We start from the raw sequence: 17710 nt of genomic DNA, 5'->3' as shown, positions 1-17710 counted from the left end.
CCGCCAACTTCGCCGCGGCCCCCCCCGAACTTTGGGGTGGGCTCCGGGGGAGGGGGGGGTGTGTGTGTGTGAAGCCGCCGCCTCCATGCGATCCTGCAACTTTTATCCCTTATTTTTTTTAATCCTTTTTTCCTATTTTCGGCGGAATCTGCCCAACTTCCCGCGCGTAAATAGGGTATCCAATGCCCCTCAGTCCATCTTGGGTTTCTTATTTTTTTTCCTCTCTTTTTCTCTCTCTCTCTCTCTCTCTCTATTTTTTTTTTTTTCCCCTCCCCCTGAGAGTTTTGGGGCCGTTTGGGCCGGATCGGGCCGGTCTGAGCCCCTTCCCCCCCCACTTCCACGCGGTTCCCGCCGCGCGGTACCTCCCCCCGCTTCGCATCCTCCCCKCTTTTTCCTCTGTTTTCCCCCCATAAAACATGCGGGAAGCGGCGGCCCTGGCGCGCGCGGTGCCGAAACGGCCCCGAAGTGATGGGAGGAGTGCCCAAAATTCCCGATTCCCGCGTGCGCTTCCCGAATCCGTGGCAGGTTCCCCTGGAAGGCCTAGTTGCGCTCTGAGGTTGGAGGATGCCCCTGGGGAAGTTTCTTAAAACAAAATAGGGCCCCTCTGCTTTCTAAAGCAAACAGAATCTCAGGACTTTATTTGACAAATTCGACTGCAAGTTTAAAGCTGTTTCCCTCCGTCATGGAGGAAAGTGGCTTTAAAATCCTGCTTAAAAGCAGTGGAGGGGAACCTGGAGTCACGTTAACAGCCTTTCCGACGTGTAGGGCGCTCCGTGGTACTTAAAATAGTATAAAGTTTATTGGATGCTCCTGGTTATCTCAAAGCATGAGCTCTTCATGGATCACTAGTTGTTTCGAGAGCACGGGGAAGTTATTTCGTTGTGCGGAATTAACCTGCTTCACCCAGTGCTAAAATAGGATTSAAAAGTAAAGGTAATGTTAGATATTTGTGCGCGGTTATTAGGATTTGGGAATGCTTGGGGCGCGCGGGGTCGCGGTTTTGGTGTATGAGGGAAGCACTAAGTGGTGGAGGGGAAGTTGTTTTTTCCCCCGCTCCGTGAGATTCCCGGTTCGCGCTCTCCCTCCCGGTGTGCTCGGGCCTTTTCTGGAAGCGGGGCGTTTCGGTTGCGGAGCTGCCCTGGCCTCGCCGTGCCCGTGTTTGTAGCCGCTTGTGCCGTTTCACCGCGTTGCGGGCGCCGTGCGGAGCCGGGGAGGCACCGCGGTGTTGGGATGCTCGAGTTTCTCCTGTAGATAACCCGCGTTTTGCAGCGTTTGAGACGTGCCCTGAGGAAGGGAAGCTGTTGCGCGCCATTCAAAAAGAGGTAGTTCCGTGCCTTCAGAGCACAAATAACTGCAGTTCTGGTTCAAATGCAATACAATCCACGTGCTTAGCAGCCTCYGAGTTGTTTTAGGCGAAGCGATGCTCGTTAAACTGACAAGTGGCTTGCTGTCCTCTCCGAAGGTGACGGAGCTGGTGCTCGATAACTGCCGATCCAGCAATGGCGAAATAGAAGGTCTGAACGATTCATTCAAAGAGCTGGAATTCCTGAGCATGGCCAGTGTGGAGCTGACGTCGCTGGCCAAGCTTCCCACGTTGAGCAAGCTCCGAAAGGTGAGGCCGCGAGACCGTGCCGCTCGCCGAGGCGCCCGCGACTCGGTGCTTCCCATCTGATTCCCGTCCCGCTGGAAGCGTTGGGGGAGCCCCAGGGATGGTGCTGGTCTGCAGGGTTTCTTGGGGAGGCGTAAAATCGTTTGGGGCATCTCGAGTTAATTATGTCCAAATTACTTGTGGTTAACAACTTAAYAGCCAATGCTTGTTTGCTAAAAATGTGAAGGTTGGTTGTGTCTTTGGGGATGCTAGTGGTTGATAACGYGTTTTTTTATCTTTGGACACTGAAGTATGTTTGCGTGTTGCTGGCAAAATAAAGGCTCGCGGTGAGTTCTAGTCCTAGGTATGCAACTAAACTAGAGTTTAGGTGTCAAAAAGCTATGAGGATCATGAAAGATTCCTTAAAGTTACATAGCAAATTAAAGGAACTTCCTGGCTGTGAAAGCACCAATTAACACAACTAACGTGTGCTGACTTTGGGACTGATGARCTTTGTGATTAAACTGCAGAGTGAAAGGGGAGAATGCTGGAAAACAAAGGACTCTGAATCTGATAGCAAAGGATGCAACCATTTAACTACATAATTCTTTCTGTGTGATAGCTGGAATTGAGCGACAACATAATTTCAGGAGGCCTGGAGGTCCTTGCAGAAAGATGTCCAAATCTCACGTATCTAAATCTAAGTGGCAACAAAATCAAAGATCTTGGCACTGTGGAAGCTCTTGTAAGTATGAGGTGACGGGGCTAATTGGAAATTTAATTAATATTTATTTAATAAATAATATTTTTCATAGGGAAGAATGAAAAGATTTTTGCAGTGGGGTACAGGAGTTGCTGTCAGGGCTGTTGGTAAGATGTCTTTAAAAGTTTGATAGATTAAGTGTGATTTAAGTTAATGTTATATAAGGAATCAGCAGATACAAAGATAAAATGTTATATGTGTTTTAGCTGCTTAATGCCCCTTTTAAGCACAATTGAAATCCTGAAAAACCAAGTTTTGCTTCTTGCCTATATTCTGTATTTTTTGTCTTGCCAGTTCAGGGAAAAATTGGTTATGTGGTGTTAGGTTTGTGAGTATTCCAGTGAGTTCTGACTCCATTAACTCAAGCTCGTGGTTATTAGAGACACCACTTGTAAATGCCCCATTGTAAAATTCTTCCCGCATTAGTAACGGGATGTACTGAATAAGGCATTTTTGAACTTCTGTTTTGTCTTTGATAGAGAACTGGCCAAGTTTTGTATTGCTGATCCTCTGTGTTCACTGGTTAAAATATAATTTGCCTAAAAAGCAACTGCTGAAGCTTTTATTAAACTGCAAAGTGATGAGGATGTGGGTATGGGGCAGTTGTTGAGGAGCCGGCCTGGAGAGCACTGGGATAGGTTATTTCACTGTAGAAGGAAGCTGCCAACATCTGTCATTACCAACTCTGGGCTTTGCACCCATCTTGCCACCTAAATGGCCTTTTTTAGGACTTTTTAGTCTGTGTATATTTAGGTCTGCTCATAGATGCTCTCGATCTGCATTCCCAGCACTATGGCCCAGTGGCGAGCAAGTAAAGTTGTTAATAATGCTCTATAGGAGAAACATTTCTATTAAATTTTGGGTGCCTGCTAAGATATGCGCGTGAGTTTTTCTGCTGTATGCAAAATCTGAAAAGGTAAGCATGGGCAGTTGTATTATTTGAAGAGCGAATTTTGGAGACCTGTGGTCCTTCAAAATATYGCCTGCTTGCTCCTGATGAGATGCCCGTGGTTAAATTTGTCCAGCTGTGGCCTGCGAGGAGCTGGAGTTAAGTTTTCAGGCAAACGAAGTAGACGCGTGCGCCGCGCGGCGTGCACACGAGGCTCCACAAGCACCGTGCTGACTCGTATCAGCAGTTGTAACCGTTGCAGGCAGCTGTTTGACCTGATGTTGGTGTCTAACGGGGAGGAAATCACTGCTTGGAAGAGCAGGGATGCAGCTGTAACGAGCCTTGTGCCTGAGCAGCGGGTRACCGTATTTGTATGGCAGCGCAGAACTGTATTTGTAACTTGGGACGCCACGCGGTCGTGTCAATGAGAAGGGGAGAAAAAGCTTTCCATCTATTTTCAGCAAAATCTTAAAAACTTGAAGAGCCTTGACCTGTTCAACTGTGAGATTACAAACCTCGAGGACTACAGAGACAGCATTTTTGAGCTGCTTCAACAAATCACCTACCTAGATGGATTTGATCAGGAAGATAATGAGGCACCGGACTCTGAAGATGATGAGGGTAACTTCCTGAAATAAACTGTAGCTAGAAATAGTATCCTGTAATACAGATGAGCTAGAGCAGCTCCCTGGATGCTGTAGCACAGTATTGTGCTCTTATTTTTTGAAGGCGCAGACTTCTCGAACACATTCAGTACTGAAGTGCTGTAATACAGTAGGAAAACCCCAGCTGAGTGTTCTTACAGAAGCCTTTTAAGTTTAAGGAAATGTGAGAGAAGGTATTCTTRGAAAAATGTAAATATTCTGCAAGTTACTGACATTGGTAGAGCACTTGCCCCTGAATGATATGAAGCAAGGGGGCACCCCCTTAGGAAAAGTATAATTTCTTTTTTTTTGCCTATGGAAAACATTACCAGCTAGATTTGGGGTTGATCTGAGAGTGATTATATGCTCCAGACATAGAAATAAAACAAAAGATGGTCTCCTCTGAACTGTAGGTGTTTTAAAAAGTGATTAAAAACTAGATGACTGCAGTATGTTGAGCTGGTTTTGCATTTAAAAGTTTTAGGTTTGTGCCTGCAGAGATGCCTCTCCCCTCTGCTGAGCGCCCTCGGGTCCCTCGCAGGAGTTAGCATAAGTAGTTGCTTTGGCTGTTGAGAACTTTGCCTAAAGCCTCTCTTCGGGGGGGAAAAAAARGATAAAAGTTAACTGTATTAACATCCTGCTTGTTTCCTATGTATTGTCTACATCAAAAACTGTTAGAAAAACTGTCTTATTTAAGACAGTGTTTGCAATCTTGCATGAAGAGGAACTTAAGAAGCCTTTAGCGTGTACGTAACAGGAGCGTCTGTTCTTAAATTCAGAAGGTGATGAAGATGACGACAATGAAGACGAGGGTGAAGCTGGTCCGCCTGGAGAGTATGAAGAGGAGGATGATGAAGATGATGGAGGTTCAGATTTGGGGGAAGGTGAAGAGGAGGAGGAAGTTGGTCTTTCATATCTGATGAAAGAGGGCATCCAGGTAAAGTCGGTCAATTCTGCTGAATCTAAGAAATGAYGAGAAACTGCCTCCTGATCTGTGTGTTACTTAAACATATAAACACTGAGTATTATAAATCCTGTGTATGTGCAGGGCATATATAGAGGATATGCACACAAAAGGATGTTTTAGAGAGGCCTTTGCTGTTCTTGAAATATAAAACACTGACTTGAACATGAGTGATGGCTCTGAACGATGAAGATGCTTCTGGCCACCTTCCAAGACGTGATTCATTCCTATCCCACTCTTAGATGTTGCAGCATAGTTAGGCTCTTTTCTCTATAAGCAAACAGCAGTGTTCCCCCCAACATTTTGAAACTGTGCACTGCTGCAAATTAATCTGTCAGAATAGAAATGTATGTTTAGTAGACTATCTTTTGGAAAACAGAAGARAATACCTTGGTCAGAGGAAAGAAGTAGCAAGTTGTGAATGGATTCTTATAGAAATAAGCTAGTTGTGCTTAATTATTATGGCACAGAGATGAAGTGTAGGTGCCATGGTCCTAGTCCTCTTCCTTTGACGACTAGAAGGGTTTCTAGTAAGAGAGGTTTCTAATTAAGACAATGCAAGGTGTGGATTTTGTGTGTAGTTCTCTTTGGAAGGAGCCCTTGTGTTTCACTTTGAAAATAAAAAGAGGTGGCCATCACTCCCATTACTGTAATTCTTGATAAGAGTTTACTTTATTATCAGCTGAATTCCATATGAACATGTAAAAATCCTACAACTGAGCTCWTGTGTTCCTCATTTTGTTCTTTTAACTGGTGCTCGTGTGGCCTAGCTGTCTTTTCTAGGCTCGCGAGCAGCCGTACCTGCCTTACTGGTCTGAGGAGGTAATGGCTGGAACCAAATTSATGCAGCTAAAACTAAATCCATTCTGAAGCTACGACTTTAAACRGGGTATGTGACTAGGGAGGGTAGCTAAAATTAATAGTTTTGGGTCCTTAGTAGAATGCTTGGTGTGTTAGAAAGCTATGAATTGCAGCACGCAGCTGTGACCATTTGTAAAGGTGTTTAAAACCATGGCACTTCTGATGATGGTGCAGCAAAAGCTGATACTGAGTTTRTAAGGAACAGATGGTGGTCAAGGTGAAGGGTACGTACTCGAGCAGGTTCTAGCCTGCTGTCTTTCTCTGCATTTTGGGAAGTGAAATCATGCACCAATCTCATTGCCCTGGATTAATCCAGGGTGTTTTTAGCTCCCATGCTGGAACTATGGGTGGGTGTCAGATAGAAACATAAAAGCTCGGTACTTTGGGTGTAAAAGTGGGTTTTTGAACTTCTACTCAGGATAAGCATTTAGCTACAACTTAGTATGCTGCACTTTTTTAAAAATAATCCACGTTTTTGTAAAGGATGAAGATGATGATGATGACTATGTTGAAGAAGGAGGTGATGAGGAGGAAGAAGGTAAGCTCTCTGCTAAGTATTAAAGCTGTGCCTGAAACAGTTGATTCTTGATCACTGCCTAGATGGTTTGTCTCTGGAGGTGTTAAGTTTTTTAGAATGGTTTTAAGCAAGAATTCGAGTCAAGCAGGTAGTAGAGTAACTGTGTGGTATTTGGTATTTTTTGTCTAATCACTTGTAAAATTAAAAATACAGAAGAAACGACAGCTCTCCAAGTATTTTGTTGAAACAGTTTCTTAAGATGAAAGGAACTGGATCGTCTACACAGGCAGAAATGTTAATCCACCAACGTGGAGAGGAGCGGCACTCCTGTGTGTACTTTTCCATTATAATTTACATATATTTAAAACACCTTATTTAATACAGCAGAGGCTGAAAGTGGCTTCTCGAGTAAGCGAATAATGGGTAATAAAGATAATGGTTTATCTTGTTTTAGGGGGTATGATATGTTAAATATGTAAACCTGGTGTGGAAATGGTAGTGTTCTTAGAGGTTGATAGTTTTTCTTCAATATTTTTCAGAGTATAAAGTTCTCGTTGCATGCAGAAGTGGGTTACTTGAGTATTTTTTTTCCCGTACAGCAGCAGCTTTATCTTTTTGTGGTTAAGAGAGCTGCAATAAAACGAACAGATCAAACATAGTACTCTTCTTTTTTTGAGCTTTCCAAACCTTCAGGGCAGAAATCAGAGTTAGGTTTGAAGTTCCTAGTCTGTTCTGAGTCACCAGAACAAAAGTTACTCTTAGTGATGCAAAGTTTATTGGTGCCTTTTAGGCCTCTATCAATGAACTTGGTTAGAAACTCTGTCCTAATCCGAAGGCCATCCATAGCAGCAAAGCTTTTTGAGTTCTGGGATGGTCATTCTCCCTGCTTTCACACCTGTATAAACTTAGCAAATTCAAGAATTTCTAGGAGTTCTTACTAGACTAGTAAACTCTCTGATCTGGATGCTTGGCTTAATGGAGTAGGTTTGGGAGATTTTTTTCCTTGCACTTGACAGACTGCAGTTTTGAACGTGATGCGGACTCTTCACTCTTAAAAATGCAGCATACAAATCTATTAAGACAACAAAGGCAATCAGGATGGCTAATTAGCCAGGAAATGACTGCTGGAAAATAAATTACTAGATTTGGCCRAATTGCAATTCATGAATTTGCCACAAGAGCGCATAGTCCCCTGACTGGATTAAGCATATTTCTAAGAATAAGGTTTTTTTTTTAAATGCAAGATGCTTAGAGTAGCTTTTTCATTGGGGAGAGAATGAAGCATATTTAATTTGGTTGTTGCAGAAACATATATTCCTAGTTTGGGGACTCTAAAAGGTAAAGAAAGCACAAAAACACTTCAATTCTGCAATTTGTTAAATTACAGCACACACAGCATTGAATTCAGAAGCACTTACTTACAAATGCACCTCATATTGGTAATTCCTGTATGGAATGTCACATGCTTAGTTTGTATTTAGTTTAATATGGTCTGCATGAATTATTCACAGTAATGTAAACTGATCTTTTTTTGAGAGCCGTAAGTCATAGAGACATGTTAGTGCTGAATGTAGCACCTAAAAGTAAGCAGAAATCTTATTGTTTTCTTAAATGTTTTAACATTTAATGGCTGAACAGAAAATAATGAGCTGTATGCATATCTCCTTTCTTTAGCAGAGGGTATTCGAGGGGAGAAGAGGAAACGAGACCCTGAAGATGAAGGCGAGGAAGAGGATGATTAATTTGTTAGAGACACAAGTAGGACCAGACTCTTAAGTTACAGAATACGCAATAGTGATTATGCAGATCTGTATGTCTCCATGTACCATAGATGTCCCTACAGAAGATACGTTAACTTTTTATAGGAAAAGTGTGGTTTTACTATTCTTGCCCTTTTTATCATTCCAAATAAGATACAGTAGCCCGTTAGTGAACCTATACGTAGAAAACAGTTCCCAGCCCTATAATCACTGAAGCCATTGTCACGTTTTTCCCCTAGAATTTTGTTTGGAGCTCTTTAATTTTATACAAGCTTGCTGTGTTGGTTGTCATTAGCCTGCACTTAAAACATTCATTTTACATTGGTTTAGTATTGTGGATTTCTTTAAGATTTTCAAGTTTTTATACTGAAAAAGCTAAAGTCAGAAATGCTATATGACAAACTCAAGGCTGCCTCAAATGAGAAGTTTGACTATAGTCTGAGTCTACCAGGGATTCCATTTCAAATCAACAACTAGATTAGCTCCTTATTTCAGCTTTTTAGAATGTGATTTCTGTATTTTTTTGTCTTCTCTCCCATTCTGTGTGTTACATTGCAAAGCTTGAGCAGGTTTCAGAAGTTTTTTTTTTCTGCTTGTTCAAAAATGTGGTGTTTGCTGGAGCATTCACTAGATACATTCTTGAAGGTATCTTGGCAAACTGAAAGGGTTATAATCCTTAAACTTCTCTCCAAAATGCAGAGGCATTGCAGGTATTAACAGTAAACAATCCATAGTTGTTAACACCTTTTGTTAAGTCTCCGTTCAGCTTTTACTCGTGTAGCTCCGACGTTGTCATTTCAATAATTCTGCAGCCGTTGCGGTGTTTGGCTATATGATATATGCATTTCTAATGCAAAAATTAACGGGTAACTCCTTCAAGCACGCTTTTCCAAACGTAAAACCCCACTTTTGTAGAATCATTGAAGGGGGAAAAAACTAACTATAAGTTGGGTCTTTCTTTGCAGCTCTCCTTTTGAACTTTAGAAATCTGGTTATAGGTAAAACATTCAAGTTCATGTGTAATGCTAGTTAATAGTATAGGGGCTTTTTTATATTGAATGGCTGCAGAAACTTGTTTGGTTATGTACAGCCCGTGGTGAGTACAGGAGACATTCAGACAAGCTTTTTTCTAGCAGCCTGGTTGTGACCAATGGCTCTTAATTCTGCCCCAGTGGATCCACGTGTTCCACTTGAGCCGCTGCAAAACAAGTTCCAGCACAGAGCATTCCTCTTTCAGTCATGATTTGGATTGAAAACAGTAGTATTGATTAAAAACTAATCTTCATTGTTTCACATAGGTACTGAACCAAATATCCCACGCAGCTTTATTCAAGAGACTTATTTTTTTATCTGTCTTGGCTGACAATAGCTGTCATTAAACTGGGGGGAGACACCAAGGGTGAGGAAGAAGGAGATTTTTTTGGACCTAGGTAAAAGAGCCAGTCACCCACAGATCGGTTACCTGTGGATATTAAGGCATTTCACACACTAGCAGACTTTAAATGCAACTTCCAGCTCGTAAATCAAGTTTAGATACTGCAGGGTTGAAGTTCTGCAATGCCCAGTTTCTTGTGCGCGTGTTTTTTTTCCCCAAATAGAGCCTTAAATCATAGTTTCTCATGTAGCTGTAAAGCATAGCCAGCCATTAGAGGCATTTGAATTGAAATGTGTCAGGCAGATGGCAATATATGTAGAAATCAACTGACAAAATGGGTTTTACATTTTTTTTATTTTAATGAGTATCTGTAAAAACACTAGAAAAGTAGTGGTGAAACTACATTTGCAACCACAATCTTAAGTTCCTGTGTTTGTGTGTGAATACTGAATGAATAGAAAACTTAGGTAAGTGCACACCCTATTTTGTCATGGAGGCTCTGTGTTCAAGGCAGTTGCTTTGTGTTCAGCTTGGAGATAGTAAGGTGTTTTTCCCATTTTTTTTGCTTTTTTTTGTAGTCTTGGTGAATGAGTGACACCTTATTTATAAATGTGTACTTCAGAGTACCTCATTATCAGTTTTTTCCTTAACTACCTTGTACCGATGCATCACATTAAGTTAGTTTTAAATGGAAAAGAATACTGYTTTGGCAGATTAAAATTAGACTTCAGTCAACAAGTCCAGATTTAACATGGAGTCAGTTGATAGAAAGACAGAGTTAGCAGACCTCCCCAAAGGTGGGCAGAATTAATGCTTCCTAAATACAGCTTGCAGTGTAGTGCATCAGCCACTACATCTAAAAATCTGAGCCTCACAGAGAACTTCCTGAGTAACCTTGTCTTTTTTCTCAGTGTTACCATCTAAATAGAGCTTCATATTTGTCAGCTTGGCATGCAATTAAACAGCAGAGCATTTTTTAAGAAGTAATACAGAGCCTCCAGATAACTTTTGAAACCTTTTTGCTTGGTGGGTGGTCTTTTCATGCAAATATGTAAGGGTGGGTTTTATATTTTGTAGAGGTTTTGTCCTATTTTAATGCTCTTTGTATGGCAGTATGTATATAGTGTGTTTCAGTTCCTTATCAAACTCTTTCCTTAAACTTTGGAGTAACTGATTTTGTGCAACTGTGTTTTGAATAAAGCCATGACAGTGTTAAATTAACGAAAACAACCCTGCAGCACTCTTCTGATAACTTTTAGTTGTAACAAAACATGTTTCTTCCCCATGTGTGCTGTAAATTTTAAATTAAAGTTTTCAAACTGAATTATTTCAAATAAATTGAGACTATTGTATTGGATTACTTCTTTCAGTATGTACAGCTGTCCAACAGAGAATCTCTCTTCCCTAAGGAATGGAGTAAGAGGTAATGGTTTACTTCTGCTGTATCTTCATTAATTGAAAACCTGCAGAATTGTGCATCTTTCTGTGTTTAGAGGATGGACACCAATGGAAAGCTCAAAAGTGGTGTCTGGAGAGTTCACTCACAATGTTTGCAGGTGAGTTTAATACAGAAGGGAGTGCTGGGATTTTGCGTAAGGTATAAATCAGTACCGTTCGAGTGTAGTTTAACCGTGGAAGTCTGGCTGAGTCTTATGAAACAAAACTGAAAATCAGGGGACGGTTTGCATGTTGTTCTTYATAAACCTTAGCTGGATGTGCCGCCCAAGCCTAACACTGTCAAGTCTTTCAAAGCAGCTTCTTTGGTCTCTGGAACTTGCTGCTGCTTCAAGAACAGTTTTGAAAAGCTGCTTCTCCTCCACAGCCTAGACACGGTATTGTTTTTCCTTTGAGATTAGGCCAGTGTAATCCCTGGCACGCACTTGAGAAAATGAGTAACTAAACAGGCTTTTCTACTACATGAGTGATTAGGCAAGCAAGCCGTGGGGTTTGTTTGTTTATCAGCAGTGTGGAGAAAGGAATTGCTTTTCCATCTTCTGGTGGCTTGTTCCCTGGGTACTTACTTGCAGTAAGGAGGAGAAAGAAAAACAAAACAAAAAAATGGGGGCGAGGGGAGGAATCTGRGCTTTACAATGATAATGGTGACAAYTGAATGTATCTTTTGGGGGATTGCTGTGGTTTTATGCGYGCTAGAGCAAGGCTGCTCCCCCACGATGCACACATGGCAAAGGAGAGGAGAGGAAACGCGGTGCCGTGTAGGCACGTCTGCAAACTGGGGAAGGACTTGAGGCGCTGCCGGGGCGTGGGCTGCCCAAGCTCACCCTGCTCGCAGGCTCGGCCTGTCCCGACCTGCAGCAAGCCGCCTTCCCGGCCTGTGCGCTGCCAGGCTCAGCTTTACACAAAGGGAGTGTGTTTGAAGTCAACTGTCCGGCTCTGAGAGATTAAATTTTCTCCAGGTCTTTCTGCAGAGAAACTGGACCCAGCTCCTCCCGGCTCGCTGAGGGAGCCATTTTGTCGCAGTGAGGGGAAGCTCCGATGGAGGATGACGGCCGTGCGCCTTCCTCCTTTCTGCCCCTCCCTCCCTCTCCCTTCCCCCCCGTTTTTTCCCTTTGTTGCCCCTCTCGGCCCTTATCTCCCCCGGCAGCGGCGCCGCTTCCCGCCGCTTCCCTCCCTCCCTTCCTTCCTCGGCCGGGGCGCGGCGCGGGGCGGGCGGCCGCCCGCGGGGTCTCCCGCGCCGCGCAGCAGGGGCCGCGCCGCTCATTGGCGCAGCTTTGCCGCATTTCCTCCCCGCGCGGGGCGCCGGCCCCGCCGCCATTACCGCCCCGCCGCCATTACCGCCCCTGCCCCGGCCGCTCCTCTCGCTGCCCCCGGCGAGGCGCCCGCTCCTTCCTGCCGGGGGGCGGCGCGTCGAGAGGGGCGAGGGAAAGAAGCGCCGAAAGGGCGCCTCGTTTCCATCGTAAAGCGGCCTTCAGCTCAGTCTCTTGCCTCCCGCCCGCCCTCAGGGAGCCTTTTCCCGTCAGTTGGTCTGAGCTCTGTGCTGGTGTTCGCTCAGAAACAGGCGGTAGCTCCTAACGCAAGCAGAAGGCAAGGGTTAAGCCCCCATCACAGAAGTTTTGTTTCAGCATCCTGCAGGGTCGAGAAGTTCAGCAGGGCTTTGATACAAATGCTATAGTTGAAAATGTGAAGAAATTCTTCTCCACTGAAATGTAACAGACTGTAGAGCATTTGTTCCCACGCAAATACTGCTGCAGGTGAAGTTGATCTCTGCTTCACAAATTTGATCCGTTTTCCCCTAGGAAGAGGGCAGAGATGCTGAGTTACCTCACAATTGACCGTCTTTCTCCCTTCCCTCTGCTCCCCTCCCCAGCCCCCCTAGCTCTTACCTAATTGCAGCCAAATCCAGTGCAATTCCTGTCCCGAATGAGTTTAGAACCCCTTTCACACAAGCAGGTGTCTGGGTCGGGAATACGGTTTCTCTGTACATAAACACAATTCCTCTTTTTTTTTTTTTTTTTTTTTTTTGGACAGCAGGGCATGCATTTCAATAAGGGGTAACAGCCCTGGAACAGGCTGCCCAGGGAGGTTGTGGAGTCTCCTCCAGAGATCTTCAAAACCCGCTTGGATGCGAGCAGGTACCTATGCTCTGGGTGTCCCTGCTGGAGCAGGGGGTTGGGACGGATGATCCCTAGATCATCCCATGGTCCCTTCCAACCTCAACCCTTCTGTGACTCCGTGAATGCCAGAAGTGAGACCTGATAATTTCTGCTTCTAAGCAAACTGCTGTGTCCTTGTCTCTGCAGGTGCCCTCAGGTATCAGTGAACACTTGCTCCTGCTTTACCTGCATATTGCTGATAACAGATGTCACAGCCTTCCCGGTCCCTCTTGTGCACATTCGCTTTAGACCTGCCTAGGACAGGCATCCTGTTCTCCACTTACTTGCCAGTTTTAACTCTAGTTGAGGTAAGATTCCACRCAAAAAGGTTTACTTTGATCCATAGCACTTGCTTTGAATCCAGCYGTGATGTAACTAGCTGGTGCCATTCCCACACATTCCAAAATCATGAGTTAGCTTTGCTTTTCCTGCATTCGCCTTCCCCCTCAAATGAAATGAGCTTCAAAAATCRTACAAAAAACATGAGGGTTATTGTGTTGATCTCAGTTTCTGCCCTTGAAGGAGTATGTTTTCAATTTGGTGATAAAAAGGAAGCTGAGATACTCCAGCACTCACATGATTTCAGGAATTAAGGCTTGAAGGGTAAAATACTATCAACTGTAAGGTAATGGAATTTATCAGAAGAAGGGGCATATCGAACAATAAACAGCGTACAGTGTTTTGGCGGCACTAGAGTTAGTAGTGCATACTAAAAGAGTAGATAGCTTCACCAATCACAAACATTGCRAATGTCTGAACCAGAAGAGTGAGATCAGCTTAGAAATCACAAGAGAAAAATAATCTTTAAATTATTTTTATTTCTCCTCCAAATTCTGAGACTTAACTGTGCTTGGGGAAGCTGCCTGAGTGAGATTATAGCGTATTTTAAGCACACATTCATCCTCTCCATTTGTCGTTCATTGATCAGCAGGACTGGCACAAATGGACAGTCAGGGCAAGCAGCTGCCCTAGGGCAGCGAAGCCCAGGACTGCAGCAGCAGAAGTTGGAGTTAGCAGCTGCTTTGAGCAGGATGGCAGCAAATTTGTCTCTGCATCGCACAGCCTGGGGCAGTGAAAATTCTGGTGCTGCTCTTGTTTTTTTTTCATTGAAGTTAGAGCCTTGTCTTAAGTTATAGTTTAGTATGTTTTGATTTCTGCTTTGAGTGTATCTTCATTTAAAAAAAAAAAAAAAAAAGAGCTCCCTAAAATAACTTGGGAAACCCTTTCCTCATACTTCTATTTTAACTACCAAAAGCGGGGAGAATCCAGAAATAAAATCATGGCTGCAGGAGCAAACCAGAAGAAAACCACCTAAAATCTGGGAGCTCTTGGTACTGAGGGAAGGGATTCTATTCCAGAAAACAAATGACCTCAGACTTTCTATTTGTTTTTGTGTTGGGAGAGAAGGGGTATTTTCCCTATATTAATGTAAAAAGTGTTAAACTTGATGTGTATATCCTTCTGTAGTAAATTTAATTAAAATAATCGCGTTGGAGATGGAGGAGGAGCAAAAGAGCATTTCTCTATGAGAATAATGGCCTTGGTTTAAATAAAACTGAACAGCTCTGGTAGAGTATGAGCAGTTCCTCCAAGCAGCAGTTAAGAGCAGGCACTTGATGTAGGTGCATCACGTTTAACCCTATGTAATTTAAGCTTTATATAATGTATGATTCAGAAACCAAGAAAAGATCTTCACAGTGTGTGTTGCATTGTCTGCAGAGGAGTCCAAAGTCACTGTTTAGTCAACACGACGCCTTTACTCACAGATACGCATACACCCACCCTCCACCCTTTCCTTTTGTTCCTGCTGTCCTTCTTTGGCAGAAAAGCAGACGAAGATGATTAATTTCTACTATTGTAGTAGAACGGTGATTTCAAGCATTTGAAGAATCTCACAACACCAACAATCGCATTCCTTTGGGATTGGAGAATCAATATCCTGATAGAATCATCGAATGCTTAAGGTTGGAAGGGACCTCCTTGCACACACAGGGTCACCTAGAGCATGTGGCACAGGCTGCGTCCAAGTGGGTTTTGAAGATCCCCAGAGAAGGAGACTCCACAGCCTGTCTGAGCAGCCTGTTCCAGGGCTCTGTCACCTGCAAGTTCCTGTGAAASTTTTGGTGCTTCAGTTTGTGGCCGTTTCCTCTAGKCCTGTCTGTGGCCACCACTGAAAAGAGGCCGCCCCCATCTTCCTCACCTCCTSCCTTGAGGTATTTATAGGGTAATCTATAGGGTAATCAGGGGCCTGATCAGGTCCCCTCTTAGGACAGGAATTGCAGAAACTCCTCTGACCCTCAACGTGTTTGGTTCTGGACTTTTGCCTTGCTCCAAGAGAGGGACCGTTTGAGGACCGGGAAGACCRCGTGCCACAGCAGACTTGCACCACTCAGTTGACACGTTTCATTATGTTTGTATATTTGCTTAATGGTTTATCTATAGGGAGAACTATATCATGCATATGTGTGGATGGTATCTCCTGGTACCATCACGCGAGGCTTTAGAACAAATCTTGAAGAGTGATTAAAGACATGGGGCTTACGAAGGRAATGGGATCAATTTGTCCCATCCCATGGGAATTTCTCTTTCATGGGAGTATTGGGGACAAGCAGAGAGAATGTTTAATCAGGRACCTAAAGTTGGAAGGAACTCCTGGATAAAATGGTATTGCTGTTAGCATGTCTGTAAAGCAAGTGCTRCAAATCAATTTTAGAATCACATTTACTTTCTCTCAGCTTCAACCCAGGGATGAGTCACAATTGTCCCCTACTTAAGCACACTGTGGTGTTTCTTTTCCACTGCCATTTGTAACTAATGAGTTCCCATATTATAGCAAAAACTATTCTTGGTACTGCAATACATGACTTTGATAATTTGTGTTACTGAGGAATAACAGGAACATTTTCTTCCATCTATTCTTTTATCAGTTTGGAGTATCTACSCAAAAAGTGGCAGGATCAGACTTGCACGGGAGTAAAAACTTAAATGACACAATGTGTACCCTTAAGTTTTTAACTCAAATGACTATTTGTGTCTTTTTGTGCTGCTGTGTTTTGTGCTACAGATCATATATATATAAAATAAAGTATTAAAAACACCAAAWAAAATCTTTCTGCTTCAAAAAATAAATTACCTCCCATTTAATAAAAAGCAGAAATTACATGCTGCATATTTTATTATTTTTTTTTCCAAAGACAGTGTTGGTTGGAATTCGATTTCTATCAGGCACCTTTATCGCAATACACAGTATTAACCACAGTATTATTCCTCCAAAGTAGATTTAAATGACAGGAAGTCAACTTCTAATATCAGTGGTCTTGTTTCAAGATAGTGGTTTATAGTTTACTACTTTTAATTTGTTTAATTGCATGTTATAAAAAAAGATTTCTGTAATTAGAAGAAGGTATTTTGCATAATGCCTACTAGTTTTCTCTTTGCATTTAAAACCCAGCAATAGGTTATGAAATTTCTGGTTATGTCTTGTAAGACTAGTGAATAAATATAGTTTCTTAAAAGGTAAAGATATCTTATACACGCATATATAATATCCTATTTTTCTATATATGTGTATATATAAAATAAGGATTTTTGTAGGCACTTGCAGCCCATAGACCCAATTCTAAATAATTAAGAAAAGTTGCTCAAAGAGACAGAAGAGGAAGGGGTGTTAAAAACAGAAGCAGACTGTGCGTGTGGAAAGGRTGTGTGTGAAAGGGGGCAGGCCCACCCAGGCTCTTCCATGTCTTGAAATCTTTTACATATATCATCAAGAGAAAACTTTCTTTTTATTAACATTAATCATTGGGTGTAATCTCACCATGCAGTCCTCCTGCTGCAGTTACTACAGCTCCGTTTAACCTTAGATCACAGCTCTTGAAGCACTTCAATCTTCTGGCGTTGAAGATAAATGCATGTGTTCGGGGCTCACTTTCTTTGAAGCACWGATTCCTTACGATTAAAATGTTTTATCTCATGATATAATGAGGGGTATTTCCATCTCCACTGATCTATATTGCCAGGGGTATTAAGGTTGGCTGTTGGTGAAATCTCACATTAACACGTTACACAAATTAATGAGAGGCTTTCCCTGGGAGAGCCTCTCCAGTTTGTAGACATCTAGAGGTACTCCTCACTCAAACCACAGGTCTGAACAGACTAGTTGGACCTTTCTAAGTGTGGGGAAGGATGGAAGAAAGAATATTAATGTATTTCTGCTCTGAATCTCTGAATAGCCGGAGGCTTAAATTTCTGCATAATTTCTATACTAAGTGTAAGCATTTTCACTACAAAGAAAATTCTGGGAAGATCATACCGTGGAAAAGTGAAAATATTTCCTAGAACAAAGGGAAGAGTCGTGAAGAAGGCAGTAATATGAAATGCCTACTGAGACCGCCACTTAAATTTGGGATTTCTTGCTGTGTCTCTTATTGCAGATCTTTTAAAGTGCTTTAGTTGCAACTTCTGCAAATCCCCAAAATAGATATCTTTTTTTTTTTTTTTTCTCTAGTAGTATATCTGAATTCCTATGCTGTAGAAAACTTCACTAGGAATCAAATAGCACTTTTATGTGCAAAATTCTTGCAAATATTGTTTGCTGTGTAGAAGAACTGTATTTTAGAAAGAGGAAAAGCAGGCAAGGGAGCAATAGGAAGCAACAGATGTTCTCTTATCCTCAGCAAGCAGAAGCTGCCGCAGGTGCCTGTGTGGATGGAACAAGTCTTTCTGAGGGCCAGAGAAG

General features: G+C 42.7%; 1 protein-coding gene across 1 annotated transcript; it reads left to right on the top strand.

Moving 5' to 3' along the window:
• Positions 1 to 1464: 1464 nt before the first annotated feature.
• Positions 1465 to 10537, top strand: ANP32E (acidic nuclear phosphoprotein 32 family member E). The gene is made up of 6 exons (XM_026043176.1): positions 1465 to 1612; positions 2211 to 2333; positions 3702 to 3861; positions 4664 to 4821; positions 6193 to 6247; positions 7901 to 10537. Exons 1-6 carry the CDS (start codon positions 1553 to 1555, stop codon positions 7966 to 7968), a joined length of 624 nt encoding a protein of 207 aa, XP_025898961.1. The 5' UTR covers positions 1465 to 1552; the 3' UTR covers positions 7969 to 10537.
• The last annotated feature ends 7173 nt before the right edge of the window (positions 10538 to 17710 follow it).

This window comes from Nothoprocta perdicaria, unplaced genomic scaffold (genome assembly GCF_003342845.1).
Source record: "Nothoprocta perdicaria isolate Ctin4 unplaced genomic scaffold, notPer1 scaffold_323, whole genome shotgun sequence".
Classification (NCBI taxonomy): domain Eukaryota; kingdom Metazoa; phylum Chordata; class Aves; order Tinamiformes; family Tinamidae; genus Nothoprocta; species Nothoprocta perdicaria.
Note: the sequence above shows the minus strand (reverse complement) of the source record. Positions and strands in the feature narration are given on the sequence as shown.